The 16,305-nt window shown below is 37.0% G+C and overlaps 1 protein-coding gene across 1 annotated transcript in view; it reads left to right on the top strand.

Moving 5' to 3' along the window:
• The window catches only part of CDKAL1 (CDK5 regulatory subunit associated protein 1 like 1), a 424,112-nt gene that overhangs the window by 311,347 nt on the left and 96,460 nt on the right, over positions 1 to 16,305 (top strand). Inside the window, exon 11 of the mRNA XM_026843118.1 lies at positions 2,697 to 2,877. Within this exon, the coding sequence (XP_026698919.1) occupies positions 2,697 to 2,877 (181 nt within the window). The remainder of the gene's footprint in view (positions 1 to 2,696; positions 2,878 to 16,305) is intronic.

Genomic DNA, 16,305 nt, shown 5'->3' with positions numbered 1-16,305 from the left:
GAATATAAGCTATGCATGCTCTTAATATTGCACCTGAACAAATTACAAAGAACAATATTCCTGCTTCCCCTTTCTTAGGTCTTTTGCTAACAGGTTCTCCTGTTCCAGTAAGAACTTATTGTTGCAGGAAGTTTTTCTTTCAGCTATTCAAACTCAAGTTTCTTCACCCACTGTAAGCACAGTATTATTTTTTGTGCAGTGATGTATTGTCTAATAAGAAATGATAGTCCTCTTTGGCCATTCACATGCTTTATAAATGTCATTTGGATTGCATGCATTAGTATTTACAGTTCTGCTGTCTTAAACTCAGGTGTGACCTTTGCTTGTGGCAGTGGTCTTCATGTCATTCACCGCAAAAGAATCTGTCTCAGCTGTTCCTTTGCCTGTAGCCTACTTAAGAACTGTAGATTTAGGTTGGAAGGGACCTCTGGAAATCATCTCACCTATTCTTCCCACTTGAAACAGGGCTAGCTTTAAGTGAGATACCACCAATATGTTTACAGGTTTCTTACTTTTCCTCATAAATCATATTTTCTCCAGTTCATCATTGTTACTGATAGTGTAGAACTATCTTGCAGAACCCTGTCTTGCAGAAACAGTCTCATCTGTGTCAGTAGAAAGCACTGAGCACTTCTGAGCTCTATACATTTCTGCCTCTCTGCAGAAGAGTTTTATCATTATTCCCAATTTACACAAGCAGGCTGAATACAAAACGGTGTTGTGGTTTCAGTTTCTCACAGGACAGTGGTCATCCAGCTGGCTAGTGTCAGGTTTGGAAAACTGAGTTGCTGTCTCCTGGGTCCCATAGAGTGGTCTGTAAATACTGTGCAGTACTCTCTTGGTTGTAGGGGCCAAGGGTTAGTAGGGTTGTAGGTGTTCCTGGGCCATGTCACAGAATCACAGAAGGGTTGACGTTGGAAGGGATCTCTGGAGGCAATTTTGTCCAACTCTGCCCTGCTCAAGCAAGGCCACCTAGAGCCATGTCCAGACAGCTTTTGAATATCTCCAAGGAGGGAGTCTCCACAACCTCCCTGGGCAATGTGTGCTAGAGCTCAGTAAAAAAGTGTTTTCTGATGAGGTGCACACCACCTGAGCTCCCAAGCCCTTGACTACTGCCTACCCCAAGCTCTGTAGTCATTTTTAATACTGGCCAGGTTTCAATTTGCAGTATCATTTGTGCTCATATGAAATCACAGTAGAGAGTAGTAGTCAGAGGGCCAGATGAGCCCCACAGCATCCCAGATCCTGGCCCCTGATCCAGGTTGGCAGATTGCATGCCCTTGTCCCCCAAAACAAGGAGTCACCTTTTGCAATGACTCACCCTTTCTTCCTGTTAGTCTTGCGTGTTTTAGGGATTAGATGGACAAGATACTTTGGTTGTGGGCATATCTAGCTCCTCTTCAACTTTGAGGGTGATGAACCTATTTTGCAGTTGTAAGACCTTAAGTGTGACAAGATCTCTTGGTGTCAGAAGTCACCAGCTTCCATCCTTCTCCTTCACCAGAGGTTTCACTGCAATTGGTAGTGGGGTTTGATACTACCTGCTTCTTTACTGCAGATGGGGGCTGAGGCTCTTTAAGCTGTTGAGTTGCAGAGAAAATCCTTTCTACCTCCCTTTCATCTTCTCTGATGCTGTGCAGCCTGCTCTCTTCCTTCCATACCTCCTCCACATAGAGACACAGCTCCTCCAAGGCAGCACAGCTTCTGCAGGAGAGGACCATCTCTCCTGGCCGCAGAGAGAGCCCACAGGTTCTCCTTGCAGCCTGGGTCACTTTTAGGGCTGCATCCACCACCTGAAGCTCAGTCTGGGTGCAAGCCTCAACCCTAGCAGGGGTGACTGCTCCAGTATCAACTGAGGAAAATGTTCAGTTATGTGTTACCACTGTATCTAAGACTTAACTGTGGCACAATTTCAACTGAGGCCCCTTTACTGCACTCCCTTCGGTCGGTGCTGCTGCACTGACTGCTGCATCTGTTGGCTTCTCTGTTTGCTGTGCTCTCTTAAGCTGCTGTGTGTAAGGGTTCAGCATATTTGCTCCAGGGGGAACAGTTAGAAAATACTGACATTGCTAAATGACAAGAGAACTCAGTGCCTGTGCATTTGTAAACTTAAGTATTTTGTTTTCCTTTTAAAGTAAGGCACAGACTGATTTTTTGGAGTACTGAGAAATTAATTCATGACTAAGTGATGTCTTATTGTCTCCAAAGCCAATTTTGTTTAAAATTGCTAGGTTATATGGCATGCAAGTCCCCTATTTTGGCTGTCCTGTTCTACTTTGATAGCAACATTATAAAACATTAAATAGTTTATAAATTCTAGTGGCTGTCTCAGAAGTTATAAATTTTGTGGATTAAGCAATCAGAATTCAAGACATTTACAAACTCTGCCGATTACCTGTTATTTTGAACGGATGAGAAGGTGGTCCCGATGTTTTCACTCTTCTGTCACAATCCTAATCCAATATTTTCTGCAGTATCTTCTATTCCATATACTTTCAGCTGAGTACCAAATGCATTTTTCATTGCCAATCAGTGGTTTGTTGGTTTGTTGTTTTTTTTTTTTAATTACCAAAGATCATTTAAAGTCTAATTTTCTGTAGTTAAAGTTGAAGAGTTATAAGTCTATGTACACTAGCTTTTAAGGGAGCAAGACTTTTATATATTTAGTTCAGTGTTCCTTTTTACTTCCTTTACAGAGTGCCTGGAATAACAATTGCTACAGACATCATCTGTGGTTTTCCAGGAGAGACAGATGAAGATTTTCAAGAAACAGTGAAACTTGTTGAACAGTACAGATTTCCAAGTTTGTTTATTAATCAATTTTACCCACGTCCAGGAACCCCAGCTGCAAAAATGCATCAAGTTCCAGCTGCAGTGGTAAGATCAATTTTCTTGTGCCACTATACATGGTGTACTCAGATGTCTTTAAATATATAAAGCATATACATGAAAATGTAGATTTTTTTTTTTATTTTTTTTTTTTCTGCAGAACTGTGCTACAGTTCAGTTAAAATGTTGGGGTTTTTTTTCAGTCCAGTAGTGAAATGATTGTTGAATTGCTGTTAGAGGTTAGCTAGATCACTGAACACATTTACATATATAAATTACTGTTCAGATTGTTAGGAAGGGTAAAGTAGTGGTTATACTAAAAGCATGTCATCTTTCCATCAAGTTTTGGCTGAATGAGTACCAAGAGTGGAAGCTGACTTATTATTCATATTATTTTATTTTCCATTTTAAGACTTTTGTGGTTCCAGCAATATCAAGCTTATTGTGAGTAATTATGCAAAGTATTAATAACAGAGCAATGATAATCTCTGATGTATTTGTCAAATAATCAAATTTCCAGGCAACTTCTTCTCAAGACTGTCCTTATACACTGCTTACAAACTGCTTCCTTCAGCCTACATGTTAAAGGCCATTGATAAAATTGGCATTTAATTTTTTCAGTTTTCAGGCATTTTCTTTCTTTCTATTTTTGAGTGAGAAGTGTAACCCTTCCCGACTACCAACATTCTCATCTCAGATTCCCATGAGGAAAACAGGCTGTTTTGATACAGAAGGTAGATGGCTCTTGACTGTATTTTGCTTGATATAAATAGCAATTTATAAGCAGTAACAGCAGCAATCACATCTGAAGGCATGGTTTGATATATTTTGTAAAAATTGAATTTGTAATTTTTGTAATCTGAATCTCAAAACACGAAAGTATATAAAACTGATGCCTGTACAATAATTCAACTCATTATTATCTCATTATTATAGACATGAATAATATTTGTATTTCCTTTCAATGTAAGAATAAAAGTCAGCCAACAATGTAAATCAGTTTAAATTAATAAATATTTATTTCAGTTTATGTATCCTGTTATACCAACACAAAGTCAGAACTACATATAGGTACTTTCATCCCTTCAGTTATACATGTGAAAGCTAAAAGTATTTCTGCTTAGTCTCAGTACGTACCACAAATTCCATAGGATGTCAGCTGCTGAAGACATAAAATGAGATTATATTTGGCTTTTTCGGTTTACTGTTTAGAGAAGCACAGCTTGAGCAATGATTGCTCATTTATTGTAGGCTATCTCATAATGGAAAATACCGAATTTTCAAATATAAATAGCTGCTGTTGAAATAGCCCACTTAATGCAACCAACTCACACCATTGAATTATTTTTATTAGTTTTGAATGCTTTTTACAAACTTCTGTAAATGAAAAAAATGCAGAAATAAAGGTTTTGGAAGTTAGGAAGCTTAAAAATCAAAACATTGAATTATGTTTCTGTTTTGCATTCTTTCATCCACAGATTTTTAAGCACGCTATTTTCACAGGAGGTGCAAAGAGCTTAAGTTAATTTACCCTCTTCTGTTCAACTGGGCGCCATGGCTGGACAGTATGTGGAGAGCTAAATTATTAAAAGAACATCAGCTGTTCTGTGGTTGAGTGTTACATGGAAAACTATAATGTCATTTTAACCCAGTTTTACATTCTCTTTTCATATTTGTAGCACTAGTACTTATTGCTTTCAGTGAATTAGAACCTTCAAAGAAGAAGGGGCTTCTAATTCCAGGGCTGATGAAAATCTGTAATTAATAGATTTTGTTCCTCTCTCTTTTTTTTTTGCCCTGTAGTCCTTCAAAACTCCTGTATTATGAGATCCTTTGTTCTTTTATCTCTTTGTAGAAACAGAGAGTAACTAGTCAAACAGAGCAGGAAGAGCTTGTGCTAATCTCTTATGTTTTATATTCACGTAATTTCTAGACAGAAGGTGATGGTCTCTCCTGCATTACCAAGAATACACAGGCATTTCATTTGTCATTCCTTGCCTAGAGTAACTTAAGTATGTTTCTCTGCTAGCAGGAGGAATTAATGTGTTACCATCCACATTATGCACGCTTATCCCTATATCATTTAATATATTATTCATGTCATCTTACTGTTAATGTATTTATTTTACTGCATTTGCATAGGGAAAGAAACAACATGTAAAGTGACATAGAACTGTTACATGTAAGCATCTGAGTGTGCGTGTGGTACTTTGTATTACCAGCCTGAACTTGTGAGCTAGAGTTTTTACAGATGGTCATATATCCTCTGCAGTGGTCTGTTGGTAGGATCACTTTCTGTGAAAAGAATTTTGGCTATATTATTTAACTACAGGTGCTGAACCAATGAGAAAGTTATTTGACAATTGTTATTCTTGTCTTTTTTTCTAAAACTGGGTGTATTTACTATGTTATTTCACATTTGCAATACTTCTGCAATGGGCAGATCTACTGCTATTTGAAAACTGCTCCACTTCAGTGAGTTCCGCTTCCTTAACTCTGGTTCAAGACAGCTTTGGTGATTCTGCCCAAGTATAACAGCTGCAATAATAACGTTTTTGCGTTGTCAGTTCATTTTAAGTTAGCTTTTTTTAGGAAGACCTTATGACTTTTAGGGACAGTCTGTGGGGTATTAAATGTAGTAACATTTAGTGCTTTCAGATTTTTAGTGGATAGTTTTTATGGAAGTCGTAAATATAATTGCATTTTTTGGAGAAAATCTTCATTTGCACTTAAGTAATTAAAAAAAAAAAAAATCAGTAGGTCAACATGGAATCATCCCTTCACGTAGATAATTTATCTTTGAAAGCCTTACAGCTACTGATATTTTTCTAAAAGGACAGATGACACTAATCAAGATGGACAGTTCTGCCACCATAAATTCATAAAAGACAGTTAAGGCTGCAGGCCTTTCTTGTTTTTCCTGGAGAAGAAATGTCCATAGAGAATCAGACATCTGTCTAAACGGTCTCATCATTTCAGAACCATCATTTAGATTATGCTTACCAAAAATACTGTCTCCAGTTAGTTAGAGCACAGTTAAGCAAAACTAGCCATCTTCTGGGTTTGTGGTTTGTTTTGGTTTTTTTTTTTTTTAATAGACTTGCAGTGATGAAAAACGAATCAAAATGTTGTTTGGAACTTAAATGTTACCTCAAAATTCTGTTGTTCTTGGCTTTTACCCCCATTTTATCCACTTGCTGCTAAATACATTGTTTCAGAGATGAGTCTGGATGTTTGTTACCTCCAGTAGGCTGTCTGTAGGAATTCTCACTCTGAAATGTGTTAACTATGAAATGTTATTTTGTAGATTGTTATTGTTGCTGTTATTATCATTATTATTATTATTATTATTATTATTATTATTATTATTATTATTATTATTATTATTATTGATCTGGATTTCTCCATTTCCCTATTACATTCAGTCATAAAACTGACAGCGCTGATAGTTATGCGACTCAAATTACAGATTCTAGTCAGGTAAATATTTAAATAAGCAATGTAAGAGAACATGGTTTAGATGTGTCTGGTAGGGATTTTATATTTAGCTGCACTGCAAAGGATCAGAATGTTTCAATTCTAAGTGTAAAAATTACTCTCTTTCTCTAAAATTAAGGATCTGTAGCACCACATGTTCCTGATAATTTTAATTTCTCTGCCCTTTAGTTTTTCAAGGTAACTATTACTTGTCTGGGGACTTGTGAGGAGATTTCTCTATGTCCTGGAGATATGGTCCTCTGCAATTTCTGAAAGCATTAGGGGACATCATCATCTCAGGATCAGCTTGATTTCTGTCACATGGAAACAACATGAGGAAATAGCCATTTTGAAAACAGGGATTGTAGTAGGGTACAATTAGGTTCATCTCTACTGAGGAGATGGCAGAAGCTATTTTGAGAGCAGTAATGTGACTGAAGCTTCGTGATTACACTGCCCTCAACTGCAGTGTGGATTCCAATCTTTCTATATGTATTTTCAATAGTTTAAGCAATTCAGTTTCAATTATTGGTGTAATTATTAGATTTTTTTAAAAAAGCATTGTGATTGCCTAGATAAAAAACTATATTCACTTTTTCTACAATTTCTTTCCTTCTCTCTTTCTATATACCATCAAATTATTACCTTGCTCCTAGCTAGAAGATTTTATGTCAGTCAACTACTGAACCTTTCCTTTAATTCCTCTGAAGAGTGTCTCCTTAAATTTTTGTCTCTGTATTAGCTGTATTAAGCATTGGGCTTACTATATCAAGGTGAATAACCAAGTTCCAAATTTTATAACAGAACTAATATTTGATCTCAAAAATAATTCTCTCCAAAAACAGAGGTAGATATGGGATATTTTCTCATGATGTATAGTGGGGAATTACTGAAGTCTTTGAGTACATGAAGAGAATGGTAGCCTTGCCATGTCCATGGTGGACAAAGATGCAACACCTTGTCTCACATCTGACAGTGTCTACCCAGTCTCCAAAACCTCAGTTTTCAGCAGCCTTCATCCCAAGCATACTTGCCCTAGGCTAGCAGTACACCTGTATTCTGTTTCTCCTCTGTACAAATGTGTCCATCCAACTACACTGCAGGTGGTTTGCCCCTCTGCCATCCATCTGCCCCCAGATATTGCATCCAGGCAAAACTCCTACTGATTCTAAAACATCTATCTATGTGCTATATTTTATCTGTTAAATATACCCATTGTTACTAGAAAAAAACCAAATCTGTGATCAAATGTTGCATCCCTCTCCATTTAATAAAACCATCACTTAGATCCTTTACTATATTTACCAACTGTAGGAGCAGTACATAATATACCAAGAGGTTTTTTCTTATAAGGATAGGATAATGCCATATGCACCTTATCAGTGTTGCTGCCAGTCAAGTTGTATTTGACCATTTCTGTGGGAGCAAACTAATCATCTTTTATTTTATGCCTTTATTCTGTGATGACTACTTATTTTTCTTAGACTGCTTTGCTTTTGCTTCCCTCTAAGAGGTATTAAAAAAATTTACTGACAACCTTTCAGAACTGAGTGGCTGCAAAACCCCCACATCTGTCTTCACCGATTAAAATTCTACAGGGTGCTAGAAATAGGTATTCTTGGGTACTGGCAGATACAGTATGATGTTTAATTCCTCCTTTGCTGGATGGGTATAGGTTTTGTAGTTCTGAATCTCCACACACAAACAGCTGAATCTTCTGTGGTAGCTCATGTGCTCTTACCTATTCAAATAAATAACTATGTGTCACTGAACTGTCCTTGGCTGATTGAGAAATAACCACATTTCTGCATCAGGCAATACTACCTGTCCTCTCCTTCAACACTTTTAACTCCCAAGTAGCAAGAGAGCAACAGCAAAAGCATTGCTTGTGCAAGGGACACCCTTTGCTCTGTTCACAACTCTATAAAGGAAACAGAGCACGGCTGAACCTTGCAGTTGTACCATCAAAGAAAAGGCTAGTAAGCTCCCTGTTGAGCAGACAGTGAGGAGAGATGACAACTGAGGGCTGCTCTTGCCTTGGAGAATGTGCTTCAGGCGTTAGTGGGTAGTGATGTGGCACAATGTGTGACCCTGGGAAGCCAGGGTCAGAGCTAGGGCAAGGAAATAATTCATCTGCTGTCTGGGATAAATTTAGAAATAAATTATAGAGTTTAATGTACTCTGTGATATGTGAGAGAATCAATTGCACTGTTAAGCACTTGCAGCTGAGAGAGTGCAACTTTGGATGCTGTTGATTAGTTAATGTGATTTAAATGCCCAGAAAGGAAGGGACCATCTCCCTTGTTTCTAATACTCACAGGCATAGCAGAAGCAGTAATACTTCTTGCTGCAGTTTAATGGTGGCCAATCCAAAGAACATACAATGGAAGTAGGTAGGGATATTCTTCTAAAATTAGGGAAGAGAGCTGGGGAGATCAGGAGGTGGGAGAAAAGGAAAGAAAAATGAAATAAAAGTGAGTAGGAAAAGGAACAATGCCACTTATTCAGCAGTACTGCTACTCTGGTCAGCCATCACTGCCTTTGAGTTCCCTTGTTAAGTGCTGTGACTAAATGGCATTACATGCCCCAGGAGTTAGGTGCAGCTGTGATAACTGCTTCTGGTGTATCAAAGATGCTTGGCCCCTGACAACCCCCGCCAACACATGCGATAATGCATGGTGTAACATGCAGAATGTACTTAATGTGTAAGAGAAGCCAAGACTGATTAATGACCGAGTTTGACTGCTGAACCTCTGTACCACACTTTTGTTTTCTCAGCAGTACACTTTTATTTACTGCTTGCTCCTCTGCAAGAATAAAGACCCGAGTGAAGACTTTTATGGCAAGTTTGGGGCCAGAGAATTAAAAATGTGAAAGCTGGAGGAGGAGGAGGCAGGCCGTGAAGGAAAAATCGATATATTATCCTTCATATTTGTCAGTGAACTCTAGAAGTATTCCAAGTTAACGTTTTCCAGCAACATTTGCACTTGCTCTCTGGCAGTTTTATTTACACCGTGTTTCCTTATGTTTTTATGAGAACAACATGTGAGGTACTGCAGAAAGCCTTGCAAACCATCAACACAGCTATGCTTTCTCTGGACAGTTATTCTCTGATGGGATTCATTTTGATAGATATAGCTGTTGGTTACTGGCAAATCAGTGTTGGCTCTTTGTGTTACTTTCTGAATGCTTACAAATAGTTTTGTGTAGTCTCCTCCCTATTTTTCCAGGAACTGTATAAACTGTGACTGACCTATGAAAGCCTGCTTCCTCCTTTTCCCCGTTTTAAAGATGGTTAAAACGTTTAATTTCTTTTATGCTTTAAATCTACCACAATGCTCACAATTCGTATGCAGCCAGAACTGTGGTCTTGTGTGATGAATTCAAAGGAGATTAATCACCTGTGAATAGAGGTTATTTTGTGGTTAGAAAAAGTTACTAAGTAGAATTTTACAAAAGTTTTAAGAAAGCTTTATTTTAGAGCTAGATTCAGCTCAAGTTCAGACCACTAAGTTATTTGACCAGGTGGTGAAATGAAAATCTGTTTTTCTTGTGGTGGGAGACAGTTGAGCTGGTAGGGTTTAAAATGGGTTGTACTCTTTTGGAAAGCTATAAATGATCTGTCTGTGGAGCTGCTGAAAATTCACTTCATAGCTGAATCTGGGGAAGGAGTTGAACAGTCACAGCTGGGCTGTGCAGTCCCACCCCTGAGAAAGGACAAGAATATTTTGACACTAGCGTGGAGCCATGGCTCTTAAATCCTGCACTGGTGTACTTCAGGCACCTGGTAGATTAAGAGTGTTACCTTTCAAGGAGTATGATGATCTTGCTTAGGACAGCAAATCAAAATTTGAAGGTAGACTGGATAATCCCTTTGGGAAACTGATTTGGAGTTCTACTTTTTTTAAATTTTCCTTTGTTTTTACAGCAGAGACTGATGAATGAGAATTAACAACAGCTTCCTCATAAACTTTTTACAATTTCAGTTTGAAAATTTGAGCATCTTAAAGAAAATGTATAGTTATGGGTTCAAACTAGGACATGTTGTTAAGAAAAAGAATTAAAGGGCACTGGAAAATAAAATGTGGAGAATATACATGTGGAGAAAGAGGCAAAGTTCTTTCTAAACTTCACTGTCAGGTCAGAAATAGTAACAGAATATGCAAGGTTTCTGAAACCACCACTAACATGTTAGAATTTGGTGGGTTGGTACTTGTAGCCGTGTACAGTCCGCATATTGACTGTCCAATATAAAAAATTACTTCTAGGAAAATGTAATCCTGTAAGATTTGTAATGGCCAGGAGCACTCATAACCCATTCTCCTTCCGCTCTGAGTCTGTCTGGAAATCCTGATGGGATTCTGAGATTTTACTTGTAAGGAAGCTGAAATAGCATCAGGAGTTTTGTATACCACATACTCCTGCACTGAATAGAAGGGAAAGAAGGTACTCTTTGCAGATAAGGTGAAACAGTCTTTGATTTTAAAGGAGAAAACAATTTATACCTCCAATTTAAATATATATGTGATCAGCATCTCAGTTAAATTTCTCCTTTCACTATAAATCTTTTTCTTAGAAAAATTCAAAACAAAAAATGGAAATGTAGTTTAGTGAAACGAGTTTAGTGGTGTCACCAAGTTTTTTCATTTTTTGTAGGCTTTTATGATTTAGCATCCATTGCAATTGCTTATAGAAATGCAGAGAAGTATGTAATTCTTCTGTATTTCCTACCTAAACTCAGTTCAGTGAAATTTTCAAGACTATAACATTGTTCTTCAAAAGAACTTTCTATAAAATGGCATCAGGATAAACTCAATGCACAAATTTCTTTCACATTTAAATCACACTGCAAGCTGCATGAATACACACATACATGGAGTATACTGGAAGCCACTGCCATTAGATCAAATTGGTAAGACAGATGTCATGAGGGCAATAAAAGCTGAAAATGTGTGCATTTTCCTTTACCAGTGATTATGAATTATGTACTCTGATATGTGGCTTCAAGTTAAAGTGTTCCAGGAAGTTCAAGGGCTGTTTTGTAAATTCCAGCTTCCCTGATGGGGGATTGAAGTGAGGCAGAGAGAAACAAAATTTCTTCAAGTACCTTTTACTCATTAAGCTGTTGTTATTAGTAGAACCAAGTCATTTTTGTTAATAGCAGGTAACTATTTACACAACACATTCATTTAGTCATTGGCATTCACTCACTTGCTCACCTGTGGAGCAGCAGCTAGGAGGCCAGCCCCAGCTGTGTGCTCAGATGTGGAGGGTCAACCTGTGGCTTTGAGGTGGGTGCTTGGAAAGTCTCTCAGAGGGATCTTTGTTCCTTTGCGTATAAATGTAATTCTGCAGTCTTCATCTGCATACAGGAGTCACCACCCTGTGGTTTGAGTCTCTTTGTTGTTGATCAGACTGGTCTTGGGCGGATTGAACAGACTGTTGGTGTCCTGAGTTTGTTAGTTATTGCAGATTCAGCAGGAGCACTAGTTTACAGACCTTATTAATACTTAGGATGTTTTCATATGCTACATTTTCAGCTAATGTTATCATCTTTGGCCTGCTGTTTTCTGTTACAATTCCATCCCAATCCATTGATGCATATAGAACCCGTTCACACAGTCTCACACAGAAGGGACCTCTATGGCAACTGGATGTTACATTTGTGCATTCTTTGTCTTTCTTTCCTCATCACTGGCTCTTAATGAAGTGAAAGATCAATAGAAGAAGTTTTAACTGTGTCTTTTCGTAACTTTTACTTGAATTGCAGTTAGGTAGTTTCTGTAGTACTGGAAATTTTTCTCTTTTTTAATTCAAAATTTTAATACACTTTATGAACCAGTCTGCTCACAGCTGGAAACAGTGCCAGCAGTTGTAGACATAAGGGACTATTGCCCATAACTGAATCCCTGAAATTTTGTCTCTTAAAAAAACCTCTCTTGGCTTTGGCAATTCCAGACTTCCTCAAAAGAGAGCATGGTTTAGATTTAATAGTTTATGACTTAACACAGATAGCAAATTAAGAACCTATCCAGGTCTGATATTAATTATGATACTGAAGTCATTTAAGCTTTACTATTTTACTGTCTTTGTTGCCTGGCATTGATATGCTCTGGTTAAGTGTATTAGTTTTGTGGCTATCTGTAGCTGTTGGTTTAGATTCCAGGAACAGAATTTGCCAGTGCTCCAAGTCCAGTTTAGAATTTATTTATTTTTCAAAAAACATTAGACTTATCAATATAATTCCCTTTTTTATACCTGCAGTTTGCCTTTAAATTTTTTTAATATGCATTTTTTTCATTAATGTTTTTTGTATCATGGAGGTGACTAAGCTTTGTCTGTCATTTACAAATCTTGTGACATTTATGATGGCCCATAAATTGTGCTTTGGAACAAAAGGACATTGAAACATCCTGAGGTGGGTTCTTGGTGACCCTTTCCTGAACTTCATCTGTCTTTGATAATCCAAGCACATTCCTTCAAAGCCATCACAGTCAATCAGGTCACCGAGTGCTTTGGAACTCATATCTTCTGCTGTTTTCATTGCTGTGCCTGCACCTCCAGCCACTGTGCTAAAAATCCACGTGTAACTTGGAATTGCTGAAAACCTGAATGTACAGTGGAGGATTGAATAATACAGTGAGGGCAATTTTTGTGCGTCTGGTGAATTTGTGTGTTGTGGGTACGAGTGGTCTCTCCCACACAGCAGGCGCTTGAGCATTGTTTGCTACTCACTATTTGTACCATGCTCTACCTTTTGCAACACTTCTCTTCTGCTCTTTTTGTTCTTTATGGGGTGCTGGAAAACCTGGTGCTTTCAAGGCTGACGTCGTGCAGTAGAGCACGCAAATATGTCACCAGATTATAAAAAAAAGAGTACACTGCAGATAGGTCAGTCCTGGGTTATATACATGTAAGACCATATATGTCCTGTCCATAACATGTATGTATGTATATAAGTTACATTTCATTACTAAAATATAGTTTGCGGTTCATTCTGGTTTATATTATTACATAACTGGGTGCAATAACTATATATATTCAAAATCAGTCTGTCCCTTGTGACCAATCACTTATTTTTGATTTAGTGTCAATCTAATTTGAAATATGGCTGATACCCCAGGCCAAATTTCTGTTGGATACTTTAGTTCTACAAAAGCTTTTTGAGTTAAACAGTCTTCCTAATCACTTACACTGGCATCCTTAGAAAATGTCTGCCTCATATAGATTATGAAATTTCAGTATGAATTTCAGAAAAAAAATCTACTAGAAGTGAGACAGAGCATTTGCAAAGTATAGCCAATTTAAGGAACCTCAAGATCAATGAGTGTTGAAGGCCTTTTTTGAAATCAAGAATTTCTTCATGAAAGTCTTCAGAATAAATTTTGCATGATTTATCTTCTGCTAAGAGGGGGATTTTATTATGAAAAATAACAGAAATAACAAACATTAATCCTAATCTAGATTAAAGAACTCAAATGTAACAGAAGGAATAGAATTCATTAATATTTGTGAAATATATGAGTGTGAAGAGTGTGTATCACATAGCTGAAATTATATGGGAGGTAAGAAGGAAGAAATTGCAATGCCTGTGGTTTAATTGAAAATGAATCCTTCAGGAAATTATTTTCAAATAGGTTGAAAATGATTTTAAGATACTATGCTGTTTTTGAAAATGTTTGTACTTTTCCATAAAAATCTCTACTTGAGATGTAAAATAGACTAAACCATGACTATTTGTGTTGCTATAATTCTGAAGACAGGATCATTTTAATGTTTGTGAGCATTTTCTAGATTAATATGATAAGTAAAGGTACATAAGGTTTTATATGTTTTCCTCTTTTAGACAAAAAACAGATTGCATGCGCTCATCAAGTTTTGTTCTAATTTTTTAGAAAGAATCACTGAGTATACAAAAGTCTAAAGAGTATACAAAACATGAGTATATAGTTCTGTTTTGAAACGGAGTTGGAAAAAATGTTCACCATCCTGGATATCCAGGTAAACTGCTGGATATAACACATTGTACACTAAGTGTCGTTTTCCATGTATGGATCAAAAATTGTTAAATTTTTTAAACCAAGCTATGTAATGAAATGCACATGTATCAATAAAGTAGAACAGTGATTGTATTTTAACATAGTAATGCAAGATAGGGTAGGTCAAAAAGACTAGCTAATCACCAAATGATTTTGTATGCTTCCTTATAGATGTGGTCAGAAAGACGGGAATAATATTAGTAGGAATGAGTTAGCTATAGGAAGTAGAAAACTTGTCAAGCCTGTATTGTCACTTCTGCCCTTTCAGACCTTATAGGGCACAGACTCAAGAACATAATTAACACCAGTTACAATTTTATCAAGAAATCTGGCTGGGGCACAATATTTTTTTCAGACTCTTTTCTAAGAGGGGGGTGCACTGAATACCTCAAGGTCAAAGAGAACAGGTTACTGGTTTCTGATCACTTTAAAAATCATTTTACCAAACCTAAAGCAATCTGTAAACTTTGATAACATAGCAGTTTCAGTGGCTTGCCCTGTGTCTGTATTGTGGTTATAGGTACAGAGCTTTAAGGCTTTATAGATTGAATCTCCAAGCAAGAGTTTCAAATGTACCTTGGTTTTAGTAGTTTCTACATCTGTCTCTGGTATTTTGCCAAGTAACTCTTTGGAGATTAAAGTTAGGACAGTGTCTTTAGATAGGGTCCTTCGAGCTCCATTCTGTTTTACAAAAGTTTGGACTTTGGAGCCACCCAAGACCTTGTTTTGAGAGCACAGATTTAACATGGGGGAGAAGAAAGACACAGCTTTGTTATCGCTCAGAAAATACATGTTACTGAAGTTAGACAATGCCATAACACAAGATGCATTAGATGTACTGTTTTAGAAAAGAAAGCTCCCACATCCGATTTTTTGCTCTTGCAAGCATATATTACACTGAAGCCTCCATGCTTTTGATAAGAAAAATGGGGAAGAAAGCTCTGAAAATACCTGCAAAGCTGCTTCATTCTTCTCCCGATGTCTGTCAGAGTTGTAGTTAAATTCTACCTTGGGTCACAAAGTTTAATTATAATCTGTTAGATACTACACAAGCGAGTTATGCTGTTTTCCAGACTTGTTTGAAAGAAAAACAGTGTTGCTATTGGCTATTAGCATGCTCAAGTGTGTGAGATGCTTTATAGACTCTAAATTAAATAAGGTTCCTGTGACAAAATAAAATTGTATTTTAATTCTGATCCGCAGTATGTAAAAGAGAAATAGGAGAGAAAATGGTAGGTGAGCTACGAGAACTGAAATACTGAAATAAAATCTAGTTGCCTTGATACATGTTAATATTCACTGTGATCATGAAGGAAGAGAAGAATATTTGAATGGAGACAGATATGGGTCCCAGTTACTGATTGCAGCCCCATATACTGGAGGGATTTTAAATCATGGAAGCAGAAAAACAAAATCAGGAGAACTTTGCTAATGATATATTGAGGCTGACACCTTCAGTGGAGTGGTAGAATCTGCAGATCTGTCATGTTATTAGGCTGGAATTATTAAGAACCTTGAAGCTGAAAATAGACTTTTTTAAATGGAAAGTCAAGTCAAAACCAGTGGTGCTTTCATATTGGGAAATAATTTTGTCCCTTTTATTCCTAGATGAAAAACTGAGATTATTCCATTTAAGCTGCTTCTAAGTAGTCTGTAATAAAAATATCTTGGTGATATTGTAATTCTTTTTCACAGTAATAGTCATAGAGCTAGAATACCATGCTTGAAAGGAAAACAAACATGGTTTAGGCTACATTAATATAGTCTGAAAGACAGGTAATTATTACCTGAGTATGAAAAGAGGATCACCAGAGAAGTGCAATATATGTGTGTGAGCCTAAAATGTTTAGTATTTGGTGTAGTTATTTCATTTCCAAACTTACTTTTCTGAAGTATTTTCTGTTTATAAAAATGTATTGTTAGGATACCCTTACCTTTACCTTTTTTTTTTTTTTTTTTT

This window comes from Athene cunicularia (assembly GCF_003259725.1).
Source record: "Athene cunicularia isolate RWA chromosome 2 unlocalized genomic scaffold, athCun1 chr2_part1, whole genome shotgun sequence".
Lineage (NCBI taxonomy): Eukaryota > Metazoa > Chordata > Aves > Strigiformes > Strigidae > Athene > Athene cunicularia.
Note: the sequence above shows the minus strand (reverse complement) of the source record. Positions and strands in the feature narration are given on the sequence as shown.